The 22,925-nt window shown below is 41.2% G+C and overlaps 1 protein-coding gene across 1 annotated transcript; it reads left to right on the top strand.

Annotated features, from left to right (window-relative positions):
• The first annotated feature begins 1,929 nt into the window (after nt 1-1,929).
• jam2b (junctional adhesion molecule 2b) lies at nt 1,930-10,208 on the top strand. Its single transcript, XM_069663592.1, has 10 exons — nt 1,930-1,999; nt 4,782-4,847; nt 5,985-6,095; nt 6,191-6,340; nt 6,464-6,645; nt 6,757-6,865; nt 6,960-7,067; nt 8,461-8,479; nt 8,583-8,631; nt 8,777-10,208. The coding sequence occupies exons 1-10, from the start codon at nt 1,948-1,950 to the stop codon at nt 8,813-8,815; spliced, it is 885 nt and encodes a 294-aa protein (XP_069519693.1). The 5' UTR covers nt 1,930-1,947; the 3' UTR covers nt 8,816-10,208.
• Nucleotides 10,209-22,925: the final 12,717 nt, after the last annotated feature.

The raw sequence follows: 22,925 nt of genomic DNA, 5'->3' as shown, positions 1-22,925 counted from the left end.
TGAATGTCATAATTGGATTACTGGCTGTCAGTCAAACTCCTCGCTATGGCAACACGCAACATCAAACACCCCCACTACCTGATGATTTTTCCCCAAATAGAAGCCTCATCGGTCGTACTCGTTACTCCTCAATACGGTCTCATAGCAGACCATCATCATGGCTGCGTCTGTGCCAAGATAATACAGATACAATTCACTGTCATACTTTTTGAACAGGTTATATAAATTGGCCAATAACATCATTATTAAACGAGCTACTAACACCTTGTCTTTTCACTTTATAAAGACCGGATACTACAGGTAAGAGTGCTGTATCTTAGGTGGAAAAAAGTGACTTGGGACTCGGGACTTGACTTGCCTTAACTAAGGACTCGAACTTGACTTGACCAAGAGACTTGCTTGAGACTTGGACCAAATGACTTGAGACTTACTTGGGACTTGAGCAAAGGTGACTTGGTCTCAACACTGCTAGTTGAAGATTAAACTGTAAATTTGAATCAATTTTACGTATCACACTGTTTGGAAAGCTGCTTGTGTGCAGCAAAGTAAGGAGGACAGCTGTTAAAATCATGCGTGAACCGGCTGTCTTGAAAAAGATGCAATTTATTTGAAATCTCTCCTTCATGTCTAATTGGTTCATATAAGATTCACAATGTGGGAGAGATATTTATGTTGTTTATGTATGAGCAGAGGGCACCAAGCTGTGTTGTTATATGTGGTTGTGTGTCTGTGTGTGTTCGCCTATATCATGTCAACAGTGTGTCCGACTCACAGCAGAGCAGCTGGGATTGTCGATAGTGAACAGGTGCCGCGGCAGAGATTTTCAGAGCTTGTATTTCTCTCTTTCTCTCTGCGTGTGTTTATGCACACGTGTCTGCACGTATGGCCCCTGTGTGTGTCTTTGTGTATGCATGTGGCCACAAATGCAGACATGTGTGCACATTAACCAGAATGAGGGACAATGTGCTGTTGTGTGGGCACTGCTGGTGAGAAACCTAATAGCCAAGGACACAGTAGCTCAGCCGGCAGCTGTCTCATCTCTGCACCTCCTATTACACTCATCCATGGTGACATGCAGAAAACTCACAGCTCTAACCATGGTGAATTTTATCCAAAGGAGCTGTCAGAAATATGGAGAAAAGTGGCATATTTGACCAGGAAAAGTAGTGTAGCAGAAGTATAAGGTAGCATAAAATTGAAATACACAACACACTGTATATCCAGCGGTTAGAAAGCGACATTATCATTCAGTTAGAGTCCTGTTTTTGTCAACCTTAATTTCTGAGGTTTTATCTGGGTCTTGAGCTACTAAATGCTCCACCAGCTAGCTGTTAACTGTTTCAGTCAGCTGTTTATTGCTGAGCAGGTAGTAGTCATTTTTGGGTGCTTTTTAGGAGAAAAAATGCTTCCTGCTGTTATTATGCAATTAGATAAGCAAGCAATAAGAACTACAAATTTAGATGATAATTCTCTGTAGGTCCGTCAGTAGTCCTCTTACAATGTCAAATTGTTCCTACAAAATGGTAATCATGCATGCATCTTTGCTATATGTTCCAAGTGCCACAATGGTAATGAGTCTTGGACTTTATTGTGAAATCCTAACCATTCTTAACAACGTTTTAATTTGAATCTTCTCATGATGTCAAATAAACTAAAATAAACTAGAAAAAATACCAGATTGGTTTAAATATTGTCCTAATGAGTTACTAACCTTTTGACGGGAGAGATAAGGTCAAGTCAAAGTAAAAGATCATATTTCACGTTTGCACTGTTGGTCTCCCGCCTGCGCGCGCCCTCCGTCAGTTGTCTAGGATACGCGGGAGCGCGCGCGCGTGCTGCAGATGAAACTTGAAGAAGCTGCTAAAAGTTTGGAGTTAAACCAATCTTATCCAGACTCATTGGACCCCCACAGACCTCAGGATAGACCTCAACTCCCCGTGACTTACCATGGACGCCATGAAGATTGTGGCGCTGCCTCTTCTCATCACTTTAATGCAAAGTAAGTTTTTTTTTTGTTTAAGAAACTTTATTAAACAATTTGCTGACGTTGACTAAAATTAACACTTAATTGTACACCATGATATATCTGTTGCTAGAAGTTTAGAGGAGAAGCAGTGGGTTAGCCTATTCAACAGAAAATGGACAGGTCAATTTATGATGTGAACAGGCATGTGAAAAAGTAGATGTAGTGTGTTTTGGATATGAAATTCTCGATTACATTCCCCGAAAGTTTTACAAGATATTAAACAATAACAGATACTGTTTTCACTTACATTTTGGTTGGTGTAAGTAGCAATAGTTCATGTTAAAATGAATAGTGAAGTATCTAAATTTGTCCATTTCAAAAAAGTAGGTAGGTAGTAAATAGTAGGACTGTGGGCAAATTACCGGTGTAAGAAGATGTGTAAAACTTTGCTTCACTGTAAAGGTAATCAGCATTGTTTCTAGCATCGTTTTGGAGACTCCTCTTAATACACAGCATTACCCACACATCAACTCTAAAATAATATAACAATATTGATATTCATACAGGTAGGTTCAGAAATTCAAAGAGGAGAAATATAAATAATGAATATGGTGTACCCTAAAAAACTTTTTTCAAAGATAACTTTAAATTAAATAGAAATCTTTGGTAAGGAAAAAAAAGACAACTTTTCCTCTCACAGCCAAAAGCAAAACAGAGTTACCCTCCCATTTTCTCACCCTTGTTATCCTGATATGTTTTGGCACAGTCCCTCAGAAATGCAGGATAATGATTTGGCTGGAATTTAGTTGATTAAAGAGTGTTTAGATAAAAGAGACATTCACATGGCCTGCAGGGTTTGCTTGGTTCCTGGTCCAACTAATTAGTTAAGATTTCTTATGTGAAATTGTGAACTGCGATACCTTGTCGTGCTTAAAAGCGAGGTGATTTGTTTCTCTTAATGTTTCTCTTAACGGTCATTAGTTTGGGTGATTGTGTGGGTGCATGTTAAAGCCATATGCAGGGGGGGAGGTGTGATGTGTACTGGGGCTGAGATTGTGCAGAGATGGAGTGGGTGTGGTGGGGTGCCATGTTTACATTGAACCCGCTCTGAAGCTGTTTGAACCCGAGATTCACGGGCTGATCAGACACATCACATGGAGGAGTCCCAGATCCCACCCTCTCAGTTTGAAGATAACCCCTGACTGACCCTGTTGTTAATTGGACGGGGATGAAAACGACCACTCGCTATCTGGAAAAAAATGCATTTGAAGTTGCTGTGAGACTTTTTAAAGGAGAGGCTGTTTTCCAAACAAACTGCTTTATGTTTATAATTGCGGCTATGACGTGCGTGTTTGATCTTTCTTGTATTTACTCAAGAGGACTAAATGTCCTCACAGAGATTAAATGATTGAAATACTTATCTTTAGATACGACAAAGGACATGTTTGGAATATTTTGGCCCAAGTGCATGTTTTCTTTAGTGTCCAGTGCATCGTCATGAAATGGCCTGAATGCTAATATTGGATTTTAATAGATTTAAGCTATTCATAACTCAACATTGATTCCATTTAAAAGATCATTTACCATTTTTGTCACATAAATTATTGTGTGTGATGTTAATAAGTTGGCTCACGGCACCAATTCAGGACTAGTGTTAAAATCTGAATCAGGTTTCGGTTAGGCAGAGGGTCAAGGTAAACCACAGAGGGTTAAGGGTTCAGTGTCATCCCTCACAAGTGTGTGCTGCAGATATCTGTGTGCGTGTGTGTTGTGCCAGCTGAGGAGGGTAAGGTTACCGTCACATAGAGCTGCTTTGTCTGCGTAAGGAAAGCACGCTTTCTTTGAATGTGTGCACCACACACACACACACACACACACACTTGAACGTCTGCCTCCTTAAGCTTTGATGTTTTTGTTCCCAAATGTTCTTTTAATCATAAATTACTTCCTCAAGATCCACTGAGAATTTATCTAGCTTTTGTCATTTGCTTGTTGTCGTCTGGAGTGGCGGCTGTTTTCAAGTAGTTTGTTCTTTACAGGAAACTAAAACTGAGGACAGCATTATGAAAGTTACAATTAATTTAGAGTGGATTTAAGTTTTTGCAACTCAAACGGCAACACAGCATCGATATAAACTTCACAAAATTACAGCAATTCTCTGTCCAATTTCTTTCTGTCCATCTCTGTGGTATCATTAATTCAACATGCCTTTTTACACTCTCATCTTCCTTACAGCTTCCAGACTTGTTCTAATAAGTACATTCAAGCTCATTTTGGTAAAGCTTTGGTTGTTTTATGTTACTGTTGTTAAAATAGATTTAAATTTAGCCACATTAGACTATTTTATTAGACTAAGTTATTCTGGGCAGGCTACAGTATTACTTTAATTGTTTTTCATTTGTACATCTAGTTTGTTTTAACTTCAACACATTTGGGGAATATACAGGCTCTACTTTCTGTGTGTGTTTTGTGTGTGTGTTCGCGTTGGCAGAAGGGACAGATCACTAAAAGAGGTTATCAGTTCGGGATAAAGCAGCTTGTCAGAGAGTCATCCATCACCTGCATTCCTCCTTAGCACCGCTCCTGGCACCACCAGGATGTAGCTACACACTCTGTGTGTGTGTGTGGATATGCACATATTCTGTTGTGGGAAATTAATGTAGTAGAGTAATTTATCCTGATTTACGTGTCAGTTTGTGCTTCTGCTCTCTCTAATCGCACTGCAGCCCAAACACATGTCCATTTTAAAGGTGCCATGTAACATTGTTGTACGTCTAATAGTTAAAATAATAGAGGGCTCCTTTCTACCCTGCAGGTCCTGTGTGTCTGTCAGTGACAGTGAGCACCAGTAAACCTAAAGTGGAGGTCCACGAGCACACAGGTGAGACCGCTTTTTAATATCTGTTCATTGTCCTTATAATTCACACAATGAGAGGAACACGTTTTCTAATGTGACTGAAACTTCTGGTGGCTTTAAACATTTCCTCGTCTTTAATGTTTATTGACTCACCTTGGTTAAAGAACAGCTTCACACGCCATCGTGACTTGAACATTTGGCTTCAGAAATTGGAAAACTCTGACACAAATCAACAGATATTTGCAACTGATTGAGTCTGCACACAAATTGTATGACAAAAAAAACGTACAAAGATGCAAATATTATAATAAATATTATTGTAATCAAATATTACAAGTCATTTCTGCAGGAAGGAACAGGAAATGAGCTAAATCAGTCACTGTTCATTAGAACGGTAATTTAAACCTCATCAACACGTCCATTATTACTTGTGCTGAGGAACATTTATGAGTTATGCTGTGTTCATATGGATTCAGGCAGACGGTAGACGGCAGATGGACAACACCTTTTGCACGGCGCGGGAAAAGTAAACAAACACTCCGACAGAAAGGCAGGACGGCAAATCAAAACACGTATGACGAGATGTTGCTATGGTGATGTTAAATAAACTATAATCGAATAATACATTTATTTAGTGTCATCATTCTATGTAATTATTGATTGTTATTATTGATATTCTCTTGCAAAGCAAAAACATATTGTTAGATTTCCCTTAAAACGTAAGCTAATTATTTCATTTACAATATGGACAGTGACAGGAGAACTGCACTTGGTATATCCTTTGTTTATTTGCGTCTGCGTCAGTTCGCCCGTGTTTTCTTGTTGTGATAGGGAGGTACGTCACATCCGGTTGTAAATTCTGTTGCGGAGGACGGCAAAAAGTTAAAACAATTTTAATTTTGCACCGCAATGCCGCTTACCGTTACCGTTGCCGGCGATCTCTGCCGGCCTCACTACATTTTACCGTCCTGCTCTCGTTCTCTAAAATGATATCCGGTTTGCCGTCTACCGCCTGCCTGAATCCATGTTAACGCAGCATTATGGCTTAAATAAAAAAATAAGCAACATTACTTGAAAGATGTCTGCAAATTTAGACAATGTCAAAAGTATATCTATGGTGGATTGATGGCTTTTGTGCTAATCTGATTCCTGCCCGTTCAGACGCTGTTCTCTCCTGCGAGTTCAGGACAGAGAAAGATCAGAGCCCTCGAATCGAGTGGAAGAAGAGAGGAAAGGGAGTGACCTTTGTGTACTATGATCAGAAATTTAATGGTAAGTAATGACAAACATTTACTGCTTCAACTCATCTGCCCCCTGTAACTGTAAAAGACCACCCCCCTCTTATCTTTCCACCCCCTCCACTGTAGGACCTTATGAAGGACGGGCAAAGATAGAGGGAGCGACGCTGACGATACACTCTGTTACTCAGAAAGACTCGGGGGAATACCGCTGTGAGGTGACTGCCAGCAAGGACCACGTCAACCTCGGAGAGGTCATTGTGACTCTCAACGTGCTCGGTATGACGGGGAACCTCTGTGTTTTTCTGTAGTGTTTTATGGTGGGGTTGTCTTTCCATGTACATGCATATCCATGTGACTTTTTTTGCTGTATCTTGATCTGTTTTTCCTCTGCCTCTTCAGTGCCTCCTCATGTCCCGTCCTGCGAGGTGCCGGGCTCTGTGTTTGTGGGCGCAGGGCTGGATCTTCAGTGTAAGGACAAACTCAGCGTCCCTCCTGCTACCTATCGATGGTTCAAAGACAACAAGGCTCTGACGGCCACACCAGATACTCCATACAGCATCGACTCCAACAAGGGCACACTGGTGGGTACACACTAAATGCACTAATGAGTATATAAACACAGTTATACACATATACACGGACACACAGCTGTTCTCTTGAATTTGTCTCTTATTTGTCTTTGTCCGGAGCAGAAGTTTAAGAGCGTGTCCAAAACAGACGCAGGGATGTACCGCTGTGAGTCCTCCAATAATGTGGGGGCACCAAAGAGCTGTGTGGCCCAGCAGCTGAAAGTTACTGAATGTAAGTGGTTTACTTACAGCTCTTTGTTAGAGTTCAAATGTTATTCTTCAACCCACCAAAGACTGTGGAAACATTCCCTTTCTCCCCTCTCTAGATCCTTTGAACATGACAGTTTTGATAGCAGGAGCTGCAGGTATTCTGACGCTCACCCTCCTCTGCTGCATCTGTGTGTGTGTCTGCCGACGCCGAGGCTGCTGCAAGAGTGAGTACTGTGATGCAACTGTTTCAGAGTGTGTGTATGTGTAAGAGAGAGAGATGCATCCACTTGTGTCTGTCATGTAATCATTGCTCTTAATGTACAGACGATCAATAAATGAATCTTGACGTTTTTTCTCAAACAAAAATCCAAAATTCTCCTCCATCCCGCCGATTCATTAAATATTCCCTTTGCTCTGCTGTGAATTAGAGTTTTGATTTATTTCTCAAGGTGAGTGTCTATTCATTGACATCAAGCAATATGGCAACCAGATCAGTAAACAGTTCCATGTTCCATCTTTAGCCCCTTTTACTCTGCCAGTTAAAGGCAGGCCTCTATCTCGTCTTTAATGTTAAATGCACAGAGTCAGAATGGTTGAGCGAAGTCGTAAGGACTCTGAGCTGGAGGATTATTTGACAGAACTGTAATCTTTAAGGCAAAAGTCAAAATATAAAATTTTGCTTAAATGATGACAAACAGAGCTGGAGAGAGAGAGAGTTGTATCGGTGTACTTACAGACTGATGGGTGTAGTATTCAAAGTCTTTACTTAGCTTAAAGTGTTTTGTGAGTGAGGTTTTACATTTAAAATCCTGTTTAGGTAAAAATACCACAGTGTCATCTGCAAAATGACTGGTAATATCTATGGAAAAATGGAAATGGGTCAATAAAAGTTTCTAAACACTTGAGGACACTTTTTGTGGCAGCATTGCTGTTTTAATAAGTCTAAGGCAACTGTTTCAGTAAAAATGCTCTCTAAAGCCCCTTTCCCACATGCACTGCACTTCTGAAAAGTGGGTGCAGGTGTGAACTCAAAAGACTGACTTTTTGCGGACATTTTCCTGCCAGCCTTCTAGTAAAATGTCTGCCAAAATTTGGGGTGAACTAATTTGTGCATGCAGCAGGTAATAGTCATCGAACATTCACCGCGAGCAAGCGGGCGGGTTTTTAATCAGGCGACTGGTGCGAAACCAGAAGAGCAACACGTAACAGGATGAACACAAACATCCGTACTGTTTTCTGCTTGCCAGTATGTTCTTTTCCACTCTTTCCCTGATATGTTTGATATGTCCAACATGTCGTAAACATGTAGCATTGATATCAAAGCAAAAACATCATTGCCTATGACTCCGCCATCTTGGATATGTTATGTGAACTAGCTCATGGAGCATAAAAACGCCAAACAGACAGATATTTCCGCCAGCACACCTGAAGGGAAGGGAATGATAAACCTATATTGCATTTTTTGGTGTAGGTAAACACAACTTTTAATGCATACTTGTATTTACGTTCTAATTTCTATCTAGAAACAGACATAAAGGCCCAACTTCTTCATCACATATGATAGTGTTAACTCTGTTGTTCTTTTCTTTTTTCCCCGTTTGATGTTTCTTCAAACAGAGAACAAGAAAACAAAAAGGTGAGAGTTTCACTCTTCAGTCTGACTCTTATCTTGCCCTGTAGCTGTGTGTGTTATTCAGTGGTAATTAGCTCTCACTGAACTGCCACTCTTTGCCTTTCAGCACAAAGTCCTACAACCCTCCTCCCCCACCTCCTCCTCCCATCCGCAACGTGAGTGATCTGAGTTGTTATCGTGTCCGGGCTTGTTTTGCTCGCTGCCTTGAATTAAGGTTGCCATTAAATTGTGTTGATAAGTTGCTGATAACACTGGTCCCCTGCTAATTAAAGGATATGCATGTCTCTCTGCTCTCTACAGCTCAAGCACTACAAACAGACTCAGTCCTTCATGATCTGAGGGTAAAGCACTCTCTGACTTTGACTTCAAACCTTCTACAATCTGAAGTGGAAACTTCAGCACGCTGGGAAGTTACTCCAAAGTTTCTTCACTGTTGGATGTCTGCGTCTCTGCGTCCTGGGACGGAAGCACACACACACACAGATCTTCAAACACAAGCAGACACAAACAGGTTTGGATTTTGCAAAAACCTTGTAGCTTCCTAAACATGGGCATTTATCCTTCAGTGGTTTGGAAGAAGGTTCTTATATTAACATCAAATGTGCAGCACTGTGCCATTACATACAGTGTGTTTTAGTATCATGTTTTTCTTAGGTTTGTCAAAGTCAGGCTTCAGGGTCAAAGTTCAGCACTACAGTTTTAGCTCTCTTGTGCCATCTATAGGTTACCCATCACTCATTATATCAAATGCTGTATATATATCGTACTTTCTTTTTGTCTTTCATTTATAATTAGATAGAGAAAAGTTGTTTTTTCTTTTTTTTTTTCTTTTTAAAAAAAAAAAAATGTTTCCGTGCTGATAAATGTTTGTTGTTTGATATTGGCTGTATATATTCAAATAATGTGAATGTGACGTGATGTGAGCAACAAATGAACAGGTGTCTGCACACACTGAATGGTGCTTGGAAGCTTTTAAAATCGTTGATACTATGTTGATACGACAGTTAAGAAAGATGAGAAGAATATGGCACTGAAATCTGATCTGAACACAGGACTTTAATATCAGTGTGATATTATTTTAAACAACTGCGATATTAAGATTTTATTATTTGTATATATAGTATGTGTCATGGACTCCTTCATATTTTACAATGGCATTTAATCCTGACCACAACATGTTTTAGCCAAGCTAGTAACTTAGCACTAGAGATAGTAATCAGTTGGTCAGTCCGTCAACGTGAAATATATAATGCTAACTGTATATAATGCTTCTTTAGGACTTATTATGAAATTTGGTCCTGGCATAAATATTCCTCTCAAGATAAACAGTAACAGCTTAGTGAGTTTTAGCATTCATCCAATACTTTGGCTTGTTACTAAATCCAAAAGTAACACTGTAGGCTACTTTTATAAATAGAGCTGATTAGCAGACATTAGCATGCTAAACATGCGGACAGACAGTAAACATGGTTAACTCCTTCCTGCTGAACATCAGCATGTTAGCATTTTCATAATGGGTGGGTGTTTTGTGACAACATTAATGTCGACATACATTTATATCTCATAATAAATTATATTGTGAGCATGTTAGCAGGCTGTTGTTAGCATTGTGCTTTAGCCTCTCAGAGCAGGTAGCATGGCTGTAGACTCTTAGTCCTCTATAATGATTGTAGGCTATTTTTGTTGGGTTGTTTTTTACAATTTATTATAGTATATATTCTTAAAGGGGACATATCTTAGCTATGCAATAAATTTTTTATTATTCAAATATGTTTTTGAATCACGTTGGTAAAGTTTGTTTCATTTTAAAAATTGTATACATATTTTCATTTCATTGTTTTTTCGGAGCCTCTCCTTCCTCCTGAAGCGAACAAGCCGTTTTGCCATTCAAAGCTTTGATCAAAGCCCTGATTGGCTGACAGTATTTGGAGTGACCGCGTAGCCTTTCCCCCATGTGTGAGATCCTATGTGGGGTAGCGGCCACCCTGCACTGTCACTCCAAAGTTGTAGAAAACATGGCTGCTCTAGGATCGGTTGTTCGTCCTTACATGTACGGGCCAGAATCGGACCCTGAGTGGGAAGACGATACACCGGAGCAAGCGCAGCAACCCAGGAGTTCCCAGGAGGTATCCGAATGGTAAGCAGAAATCTTGACAACTACTTGTCTTCTTACTCACAAGACACAGGGTGATGCTAACGCCGTTGGTGCGTCGGCTAACTTGACTACAAGCTAGTGCAAGAAGGCTTGTGCAGTTAGATGAACATAATCTAGAATTTATTCTCCCTGGTTAATCCTCTGTAAGAAAAGGGCAAACAGTTGTTTAGTGCCCAAAAAAGCGAATATACTGTACTGAACCTACAAAGTCATAAATTGATGCCTTATGTGCCACAGCAGACTTGTGGGTTAGTTTTTTAATTCAGCTGTCAGATTATCTTTAGGTCAAAATTTTGCGTAACAATATCATTACTCATTTTGAAAATGTTAAATAAAACTTATATAAATAAACATTATATATAATAAACATTTCCCACCAAATTACCCTAAATTTAACTGGGTTTTTGTGTGTTTAAAGTACATATTAAGATTTAAAATTAATGTAAACAACAACACAAAAAACGTTTACTTTAAATCATCCTGATCTATGGATGTAAACCACATAAACACAGTCTGCCTCCCTTTAGTTGTCTGTAATCAACATTTCTTTTTTGACCACAAGATGGCACCGTGTCCCTGACTTTATCTGTCCCCACCAGCAGGCTTGCAGCTACACGATGCCACCTTTTATCCATTATTTGTCGATGAACAGTGACACTATTGTTCTCCTCCGTTTGTTCTCTTTGTTGTCCTTATTGTGCTCCCCATAAATTAAAGTATGGAAAAGCACCGGTTTCCTGCAGCTCCTCTTCAAAGTGGTTTTGAAGAAGATTGTCTGTGCATAAAGGCCTACTTATAATCTAACGATTTGACTCGTGTGTGTAAATAAATATGAAATTTGGATATCATTACATCTCGCTTGTGCATGACCTGTAATTGCTGCAATGCAGACAGAATCAGACACCAGGAACAAAGATCTATTCTTGTACATGGTCATAACCTTCTCTGATGATTACAATAAGTGTCTCATATTGATCTGCTAATAAGGCTGTTTGTATTTCTAACCTTTCCGATCAAACACTCTGGCTGCAGAGGAAGGACATCAGCTGAGCTCTTAAATATGCAAATGTTGTTCCACAATCTGACACTTGTGTGTGTGAAACTCTGCCCTCAGTGGGAACTGCATTGGTTTTAGCATAATGAAAGAAGGGGACATGATAATTTGTGGCTGGGAACATGAAAATAATCAAAACAGCTCCTGCAAAAGAGACAATTTTGCCACTTTAACTGTACAAAAAACACAGATTTTTTTTTTACTTTCCACATTTTCTTGATGTGTTCAGTGCATACCCAAAAGTCAGATTGAGCATGCAGGTGATACTCCATAAAGAGTGACACAGTCTGCATGGGAAAGAGGTCAGGTGTGTCAATGGGTTAAAGAGGGGGTATTATGCTGTTTCACATTTTAAGACAAAGTTACGATGTTGGATGTCCAGACTTAAAGTGGGTGAAGTTTAAAATCTGCAGGTAAAAGTATGTCGGAGTAATCCCCAGGCTTCTCAGCTCAGTCTGCAGGCTGCTGTGAACGGCAGGTTTCACACAGTCTTTTTTTCTACAGTTTGTGACGTCACAAAGTGCAGCCTCAGCAGGCTTCAGAGAGCTGGCCAATCAGAGGAAAGTGGCCTTGTGGGGGCGGGGTTTCTTAAAAGGGACATAGCTGACTGAGACGTTTCAGGCAGAGGCTGCACGAGGGCCTGCACAGAGCACCGGAGTGAGAGAAAAGTTTTTTAAACTGTAAATTATGCTAAGCTACTCCACAGTCATCACAGGGTGAAAAATGAAGCTTTAAATGAGCATAATACCCCCCTTTAAACAAACAGGTTTATAAACTGTGTGAAAACAAAAATCAACCTTGGTTATTTTAAAGTTACATGCATCAAGTATATAATTTCAGTGATGTACTGTATATTTAACTGTCGTTGCTGACATACTTATTAAATCCAAAGACTGTGTCTAAGAAAACTACATAGCCTGCTGCTTTAATCCTGCGAGCTCAGCAATTCAGCTGTTGCTGTGCGTATTCTTTGTAGTTAGAAGCTCCAAACTCTTATTAGGTTATTAGTTATAGAGGCCAAAACTGTTTTTGTACCAGCTTGTTAACATGTTAATTCTGCTACAAAGTTGGCCTGTGTCGGCTTCATTCTACAGTCATGGAGGTAATTACTCGATTTAAACCCATATGTGCCTAAACCTAATCAAACAGACAGTTACACATTGTTTACCACGTTTTGTTATTATTGTTACACTTACAAAAAAGTCCACTGAATATTATTACCGCATCGACAAATTAGAAGTATGAAGATGTGTAGATTTTAGAGACCATGCAGGTTTGATTTTATATTGTTCATGTATTAAAATGAAAGCAGCTGGAAGCAAATTAAAATTCAGATTTCGTCATCTGTCAGTGAACTCAATAAACCTGCATTAACATGCTCCACCCCCACATGTAGTTTCTAATAATTATTATAATTATTTCATGACACTATTTTTCAGGACTGTGAGGGCGCACACAGACTCAGCTTGACGGACACCTCTCTCACTCTACTGTTAGTGCGTCGCAGGACAAGTTACAACTCTATCATCTTATAAGTACATGGAGTTTAATGACCTCATATAAATGCCAGCGTAGCTTTACAGAGCTGCAACCTGAGTGGGTCTGTTAAGCTACAATGAAAACAGCAGAGGGAAATGTCACACACAGATCATCCAGCGGGTTTCCTGGTTGTATTTTGTGGCGGTTACATGAGCATATAGACAAACAGATCAATGGAATATATGACGTTTGCGACTGGAAGAACCCAAGTATTAACCAAACACACACACTCATACACACACTCACAAGTGTGGTAACATCCAGATCTGGTGGCTGGTTAATGGCGCTGCTTGGCTGCCGGCTCCAGTCATATTTTGCGCTTTCCTTTGAACATCTTAAGAGGCCTTCTTTATGGATGCTTGCGCTGGATTACAGCTGAAGGGAGCTGTTGCATCACATTTTGTAAATGTGTATGTATATGTCAGATAGCGGCAGAGGAGAGAGAGTGTGAAAATAAGTGTGTGTGTGTGTGTGAGAGGGAGCAGCTGAGTGTGAGTGGGCGGTGGCTGTCAAATGAAATCTATGTCAGTACCACTGTTTTCTTTAGATGTTAAATTAAGCCTCAAGCCAGGTTTCCTCCAAGACATCTCCTTCCTCTGCTGCCTGCTACCAAATTGGCTCCACTGGTAGCTTACCCAGAATGCACTCTGAGAGTTGAGCTCCCCTGAAAACCTCCAGGAGCAGTACTCATCTCTGAACAGGTGGCACGATGCTCGCAGCACATGGCACGACACCCTCAGGGGTTAAGTGTTTTTTTTTCTTTTCTTTTCTTTTCTTTTCTTTTCTTTTCTTGTCTTTTCTCAAACTTCAAACTATTTCTGTTTTGTTCTTTGTTTCCGAAATTGCTCTTTGAAGCCCAGTTTGTAGCACACTTACAGCTCCCATTGCCTGGGCCGTGTCCAGACTTTTTAGGATGGGGTGGCGGAAAAGATGTCTGAATAATAATTATGAACCATTCTTACTATTTATATCTACTTTAACAAATAGCGTTAAGGTAGACACAGTTGTTACATTACACAGTTGTTACATACTTAACTTTTACTGGTGCTTTTCTTCATAAATAATCATCACATTACCTTCACATTACCATGGGTCCCACACAAAATGAATTCCATGAGGTCTCAACAAGGCTGCACTGGTGCAGTGGTAAGTGCCTCACCACTCATGTTCTCCCCGTGCATGAGTGGGTTCCCTCTGTGTACTCCGGCTTTCTCCCATAGTCCGAAGACATGCTTGTATGTCCCTAGGTGTGACTGTGAGCATGAAAGGTTGTCTGGGCAATGGTTGTCTGTCTCTATTACCCCGTTCCCACCGCGGGAAGACCCGCTTATAAATGCCGATTGTCTCTGTTCCCATCGCCAGTGGAGTATACTCCTGTCGGTCTCTTAAGAGAGATTAAGAGATTAACGTGTCGACGTGGGTTTGGTGTTCCCATCAATGCCGATGGGAGCCGAGGCGATAATTACCCGGGTCTACTGCAGAGTCATTTGACCCGGGTCTGAATGCAGATTGTAGCCTCTCCCATCAAGCAAACGAGCCGAGTGTTAGCGGCTTATGTATCAACCCTGTGATTGACTGGTGATCAGTCCGGGGTGTACCCCGCCTCTCGCCCAATGACAGCTGGGATTGGCTTTGGCCACGCCGTTACCCTGAACAGGATAAGCGGTGTAGTTAATGGATGGATGGGTGGAGGTCTAAAAAAAAAAAAAAGGCATCTCCAAAAGTAAAAAGTACAAATCACTACCCACCCCGTGTGATAGCCCCTGCCCATTGACTGCTACGATCAGCAGCTCTTGTGTCATGCAAATCTTACATCATACGCACATAGATGTATTTACGCCGTGGGGGAAATTATCGTAGCAAAGGGAGCAGGAAGGGGAAGAAGAGCACTGTCACAGGAAACTCTCTCATCCCGCTGTAAGAAATAGCAACATTTAAACATTTAAACCCCACCAGACGACATCCCTTACGGTTTCATTAAATCTTTATGCAGCAGTTCTCTTACAATGCTATGCGTCTTGCTGTTGTGTGTGTGTGTGTGTGTGTGTGTGTTTGTTTGTGCGGGAAGCAGAGGGAGCGTGTGTGTCTGTTTGTGCTCTGTTTTCTGTCTCTACGCTGTTTTTAAGTATCGTTCACTGACAAAACTGTTATGTGTAATTACAGCAGAGCTGGAGGATGGAAATGGGTTTTGCCACGACATAAACACACAAAGACACACACACACACACACACACACACACACACACACACACACACACACACAAACATGCAGCATCCTTTCCACTTGCACAAGCAATCAGTCAGGACTTATACTCCCACAGCAGCACTGTGCTTCTTATTGAGGCTCAGATAGGAACAGTGTAGGCAGAGTGTTATACTGAAAAATGTTTTGTCTCTGTGTGTGTGTGTCTCTGTGTGTGTGAGAGAGAGAGAGAGGGTGTGAGAGACTGTGATTTAAAGCATTAAGCCAAATCTGTGTCCTGAATGCCAAGTAGGATTGTTTTTATGATTAACAAAGTGGTTAACTAATCTTATCAACAGATCACAGTTTTATCAGAGGCCCAAATAAAGAGAAGGAATTTGACAGAAAATACTCATTTATTTTCTCGATTAATCAATGAAATGTTTGGTCTATAAAATGTCAGAAAATTACACAAGCCCTAAGCGGACATGCATCCATACAGTTTATTCATTCTGTTTCTCCGTGATAACGAGTTAATTTTCTTTATTTTGAGATAACAAAGCTGGTTTTCCCATCATAAAAGATCAATTAATCACTTTATTTCAAGATAATAAAGCTTATTTTCTAGTGATAGGCAGATAATTTTCTGCCGATGTAGAAAACAAGACAACAGGCTGGTCGCTGTGATATTACATACCAGGTCACGCTGCCATCGCCCACACTGATGAGGTAAGTTAAGCCTGATTCTATGTTTGTTTTGTGCTTTTGCAACTTTGGGGATAGGAGCTATGATCATCAGACGTTACGCTATCTTAAGATAACGAGATAAATGAGTCGAGATTTTGAGAAAACAAGCGGAAATTACTCGTTATCACGGGAAAACGGAGTAAATAAAATGAATCTATTAAGTCAAACGCGTTAAAAATACTGCTTCCTACATCTGCAATTTCTTTGGTGATTTAAGTGAAAATTTGTATTTATTTTACCTTTATTTTACCAGGAAATGATTCCAGTTTAAGTGCAGATTTAAGTGAAAATGCACGTGTGAAGTGGCTCTGTGTCATTACGAGACTACTGCTGAACATGATGTACATCCTGTGTGACCTTTTATGTTGCAATGCAGAAAAATAAACCCCGGTTTCTTTCCAGCCCTCTCCTGGTCTCAGCTAAATGAGAGAAACATTTCAGTGTCTCAGCCTGTTGGATGTTCTGCTTTAAACACATTTCTCTTGTTTACCTTTTGTTTTTTTTTATGACAGGAAGGTAGCTTCAACTCGAGTTTTTCTTTCCTCCAGTGGGTTTATGTGAACAGAAACAGTGAACTATCAAGCTACTGAAGCTTTTTGGAGGTGCAGATTTCAAATGCTTTTGCAGTACGAGGAACATTTCCTCAGTGCAGCCTCTTGAAATGATGTTAATATGAAAAATTAAGGTTTGCATTTCCATACATTAAGAATACACATCCAAAAAGTTCTCAATATGTTAACTGAAATACATTTTGAATTCCCTGACACATAAATTAAATCCTTCCTGAAGGTTGTGTACAACTGTAACCAGTGCAGCATTAAGTATGCAGTCAGATGTCTGTACTGCCTCTCACTGCCCATCAGTACCTCAGATCCTGTGCTGCAGCGTGCTATTTGATAAAACTGTTTAGCATTCAAGAGGAATCCTCAGCACTCAAGTACTCCCAGTATTATGCTTTTAACTCCTTCCCCTCAGAGGGAGCAGAGGGAAAGAGAGAGGGAGGAAAGGGAGGCAGAAACAGAAGGATCCTTATGGGAAGAGTGAAATTTCACAGGACAAAAGCCCGTTATTGAATTCCTGTCATGATTCTTTGGATAATAACCTCCACTATCCTACCCCTAGACGCATTTAAAGGCTTTCACGATCCCACTCCCTTCTGAATTCACTGGCTGGAAGTGCGTAGCTGCATACAAGCCGCTGCCCTGTCCCGCCACGCTCTGGATGCTGCTGAACGCCTCTGTGTTGGATTAGACTCTCTGTCCCTTGAGCAGACCTTAGAAAACACCACAACGTATCCGTCTGTATGAGAAACCAGGCAGCTAATGGCTGGGGAAAGTCATGCCCTGTTAAAAGAAAAAAAAAAAACAAGGCGAGATGTACCTAAGTGTTAAGCCTGCACTGATCAGCGAGCCACAGGAGCCATGATGAGGCCTGATTGCTGTGCGATTTGAGCATCCTCAGACCCGCAGCTCATCAATATCCCTCACAGCTCGGCTCTGAAACGCTTTCGCACGGCAGCAGGGCGCAAGCATCGGCGAGATGAATATTTATCAAAGCCATAAAGAGGTACAGAAAACAATTTATTCCTCACAGAGAACAAGCAGAAGTGAAAAACTCTCTGGTCGCATTTTCAAAACAATGGTAGAATTCAAACACACGGCCTGCCCGTCTGTCTGCGGGGAGATTGTAATATGAAATCGTTTGCTAGAACACACTTTTACCGTATGTCACCTAAACTGGCCGAGGGAGGAGTGTGTTCATAAACCCGGCAGCCTCAGAGCGGTTATTGAAACAAAACAAACCCCCTTTTACATGTTTCATTAGCAGTTCAGTGTTGTACGGTAGTTCTAGCGACAGATTCATTAGCCTAGCATGACAGCTAAACATCATTATTTGGACGTTACTGCAAAACAACTCAACTTTAAAGAGGGGGTATTATACGGTTTCATATTTTAAGACATAAATACAATATTACAATGTTGGATGTCCACACTTAATGTGGCTGAAGTTTCAAATCTGTAGGAAAAAGTATGTTGGAGTAATCCCATGCGAAAAAAAAGTCTGTCTGCAGGCTGCTGTGAACGCCTGCTTTCAGACAGACTTCACCAGACGCTTCACTCTGTGAAGTCACAAAGTGGAGGAAGTCTTTATTTGGGCATCTGCCCGAGACACAGCAGAACTTCCTGCCCCTGGCACAGTTCAAGGACACGCCCACCCAGCAGCTCAATCTGCCTCGCACATTTTTTTTTTTTACTTCACCGCTCTGCTCAACAGCTCTGCTCGTCAAGCTGCCAAACAGAAGAAAGCAGGCTTGTAGGGGCGGGGTTTATTAAAGAGACAGCTGACTGAGTCGTTTCAGGCAGAGGCTGTATGAGGGCCCGCATGGAGCACCAGTGTGAGAAAAATGAGGAGTTTTAAATTATGTTAAGCTACTCCACAGGTATCACAGAGTGAAATTCATTTCTGTCATAATAGTTTGTTATTATCATGATGATTTATGTCCAAGTGTTCATTTGCCTGACAAGTTTAGTTTTAAGTAGTTATTTGCTATAAAAATGGACTAACGACATGATTGACAGCTCTGTTGACAAATATGGCTTCTACAGCCGATCTGTTCCCGAGTAGCAGAGTAGAGGAGGAACGGTGAGAGGAAAGTACAGCAACTTACAGTCACAAGTTTCCATATCTGCGAATGTTTGTTAAGTACGCTGATGTGAGGTATCTTTGCAAGGTTTTTCTCGGTAGGTTAAATGTGTGACATCTTACCGCAGCTTCTCTCTACTGCGCAGATTATGACTCCAAAATAACGTCACCAGTGCCAGATGGCAGCGCCCACCTCAGGGTTATTTTGACTTGACTAAGTACAATGAGAGTAGATGGAGACGCATCATCTTTCTATGTCTGTGGTAGAAACAAAGAGGCAAAAAAACCCACTATGTGCCGTCTAGTGACCTGTTGATGTTTTACACTTATAGAGTAACAAGTAGAGTACACTGAAATTTGCCCTTAAATTACTATTACAGACACATAAACATTTATAGGGGTGTCTATTTTTACCACATGAACTGTACCATACCCCTTTGACGAACTTCACTCCATGTATGTTTATGACTTATGTACACGTTATTAGCGCTTTACACTTGCAGCAGATTGGTGACTGAAAAGAGCATAAGGTTTACTTGAGTGTCCTCTGGATTAGAGTAATTGCCTCCGTTAATCTGCTGGGATTCATTAAAATTGTCAGATAGGACAGTCTGTGCCAGCAGGTTTATAAGGTGCAGAGTGAGAACAGAGTAACCCCAGCAAACATGAGGTGTCCGCCTCTCTGCCTTCAGACACAAACTCATTTCCTCTTCCTTTTCTCTCTCGGCCCAGTGAGCTGGCTGAAGACAGGACTAGACAGGACCGGGGGGGAACAACCCAACCCCCGCCAGTTTATTAAGTCCCCGAGTGTTCGGGAAGAATTTCTCATGCGGAAAAGATTTACGCAAGGAGGACAATTCTGTCCTCATTTCCGTATGCTGTACACCTCCTCTTTATACGGCATATTTGCGACTGGCTCTCCACGGCCTCGATCTGGCAAACTTCTCTCTGTATTTTCTCGCTCTGATTAACTGAGAGGGCGTTTTTGCAAATGGACATTTGCTGGGCCGGCCTTGAACAGAACATGTTTAAAATACCACCACCCTGCACCACCTCCATCTCCTCCATCCTGCCTTCTGGCTCCTCTTTCTGTCCACCTCTCCCACTCTGTCTTTAGTCTCTTTCATTTTCTTTTAATTTCTCCTCCACATGGCTTTCCTTTGTCCCTTTCTCTCGGTATGATTAAAGGTTTTGCTTCAGATGTATTTTCATCAAATACCTCGCTGCCTCGCTATGATTATGTTTTTTTCTTTTCTTTTGTCACGCTTTGTCTGTTTTCTGCCAGAGGTCCATGTTTGATTATAGCTTCACTCTCTCTGATTAGAGCTCTCGTCTCGGTGAGTGCTGTTGTCTTCCTGGTGCTCTCCCTCCCTCCCCTTCAGCCGGAGTGACCTTGGCAGAACAACAGAGACAGCGACAAACCCAACAAAGTGTTTTCCTTTTGCAAAAGAAAACAGAAGAAGCATCAAAGCTATTGAGAAAAACGTTAATTTATCAACATTTGTTTACTATGTGTTGATATTGATAAACAATTTGCAAATTTCCATTTAGATTTACTACCAATATTCTGATTGTGTTTGGCCACTAGAGGGCAGTAGACACAACTCTTGAACACAGTGTTGACATAAATCACATTGAAGTTGATTTCACAACAAGTAAGCAAACGCATCCTTACAGATCTACTTCCAGAAATATCTTCATGATGCTTCGCTAAGGCACATCATCAGGAGGTCATCGGGTGTTTCAGACCCCACCCTGTCCCTAGAAGAAACCCAAGGATCTGCCCTCTTTAGCCAGAGTCGTCTTGATGCTTTCTCAGCTGCGTCTGTGGTGGTGGAAATGGCTCTCCTTCGTTCCCTCTCCTGTGATGCCTGAGGGCCGTGTACGCCCTGCAAAGTGACTGGCCTGCAAAGCCCTGATACCCAACCTCCACAGGCCAACACTTGGCTCTCCAGGCAAGAATCAAGCATATATGTAGCAACATTATTATTCATTATGCAAGTCCAATATTCATTCATATTCTCTTAAACTACCCCTTTACATGCTTAAAGCTCCACTTTGCTCTCCAGCTAGTCGCTAACTGTGTCTGTCTTCTGTTTGCTGCGGCCCATCCACAATCACTCTCTTTCACAATATCATAGGATAACATTCATTTTTATGAAAATAAAAAACAGCCTTTTGCTCCCCAATATTCCATCAGCCTTTCAATATATTTAATAATACAGCCAATGAAAATGTATTTCTAAAGCCCCTTTTACACTGCCAGTTCAAGGTGGGATTATTACGCCTCTGAATGGTGAGGCAAAGTTGTTCCGCCTCTGAGCAGGGTGGAACAGCACTGTGTGTGCACCTTGTGCACTTTTGAGGGCAGAGCTTCGTTACGGCGCTGTGGTGGGACTGCAGTGTAAAAAGGCCTTTAAGTTACTGCGAGTGAAGAATCATTAAGTGATGATCACTGAAGCGTGTGCCAACCACATAAACTCACTTGAAATGACTCAGCAGAGATATAGATTAATTTATGATACATATATTTAATCATCAAGATTCATGCATTGGTAATGCATTATATAAGCATGTTTTTGTTCTCTTATAATAAAGAATTACTGAAGAAACTTTATTATAAGAGTTATACACTTGTGTGAAAGGCTGGTTTTAAAAATCAATGAGCAAACATCAAATGACTAAACCAATCCACCTTTTATAAACAATACGAGACCTAAGAGACCTTACCATCCCTCATCCATTATCCTGTTCAGGGTCGCAGGGGGGGCTAGAGGCGGGGTACACCCTGGACTGATCGGCAGTCAATCACAGGGCTGACACAGAGAGACAGAAAACCTTTCACACTCACAGTTCAATCAGGAGAGACTTCATTAAGATTGAACAATTATTTATTTACAAGTTTGGAAAGAATTAAATGTGCAAAGTCTGCAAAGCGATTAGACTCCATGGTGATATCTTCGTGTACTTGAAGGGGTAGAGAGGTCGAGAGCAGGATAGGATGGAGTCTAAACGCTGGTGGACTCAAACTGTCTGTGGAAGAGAGGATCACATCTTTAAAATTTGACAGTGGCGGGACGATTGGTCGAGGCTAACTCTGGTTGGTTTAGTACTTAAATAGTATACGCCCATAATCAGAAGATCACCAGACAGTAAGGACAGAGAGGGAGAGAGAGGAGAACGTGGCATGATGAATGATGGCTAATGGATGAAGGGTATCAACAGTCTTTCTACATTCACACCTACTGACAATTTTAATCACTAATTGACCTAACGAGCATGTTTTTGGATTGTGGGAGGAAGCCAGAGTACCTGGGGGGAACCCACGCATGCACTGGGAGAGGATGCAAACTCAGAAAGGCCCACTTCAACCAAAACTGGGATTCGAACCTTCTAGCTGTGAGGCAAGAGCGCTATACCCACTGGACCACCGTGCCTCCAAAAGAGACCTTTCACTTTGGAATTTCTTTTCAGCATTGTTAGGGAGCCCGAGAATTAATTGCAAATATTCTATATTCTTGCAACTTTATTTTTATGTGTGTGGTTTGTGCTCCCTTTGATGTTCATTTGATAACATTGGATCTTTTTGTGCATACTTGCAGACCCTACCTCCCCCCGTAATACATGAGCATACGGGTAGAGAATAGATGGCCAGCCCTTGAGGAGAGCATTTGGCACTGTCTTCGAGAATATCAGCATGATTTGGTGCCTCTCCTCCTCTGTCTGTCCTGTCTCTCCCACCTCTTCTGTCAATTGCACTTGAAGACTTATGATTCCTCCACAGCTCAGACAGAAATCCATCCAACCAAGGACAATATCAGAACTGTGTGTTATGTCTGCAAAGCGTGTTACAGAAGGGAAGGAGAGCGAGAAATTAATGTTTGCCCAGAGGAATTATGTTTTCCCTCCTCCCTGTATTCATCCAGAGAAGTAAGAAGAAAAGAGTATGGCTCTGAATCACTGCATATGATGGTATCAGCTGAATGGAACACAATCTGCAAGTTACTGATGAACTGCAATTGACTGCATATTTCATTTAATACTAACAGAAGCAAAAACAGTATATGAGTGAATACTTTTCCAGGAACATAGCAGGATGTGATACAGAGAAAAAGAGGCGGTGCAGGTA

This window comes from Semicossyphus pulcher, unplaced genomic scaffold (genome assembly GCF_022749685.1).
Source record: "Semicossyphus pulcher isolate SPU_LCO1_2020_fin unplaced genomic scaffold, fSemPul1.0.p SCAF_15, whole genome shotgun sequence".
NCBI classification, from domain to species: domain Eukaryota; kingdom Metazoa; phylum Chordata; class Actinopteri; order Labriformes; family Labridae; genus Semicossyphus; species Semicossyphus pulcher.
The sequence above is the reverse complement of the archived record's forward strand: the minus strand, read 5'-3'. Positions and strand labels throughout refer to the sequence as shown.

Bases quoted from the DNA above. Each gene is read 5' to 3' on its own strand.
- jam2b (XM_069663592.1), top strand. From the start codon at position 1,948: ATGGACGCCATGAAGATTGTGGCGCTGCCTCTTCTCATCACTTTAATG. The intron at 4,848-5,984 runs GTGAGACCGCTT...CTGCCCGTTCAG, and splicing joins GGAGGTCCACGAGCACACAG to ACGCTGTTCTCTCCTGCGAG. The intron at 6,646-6,756 runs GTGGGTACACAC...TGTCCGGAGCAG, and splicing joins ACTCCAACAAGGGCACACTG to AAGTTTAAGAGCGTGTCCAA.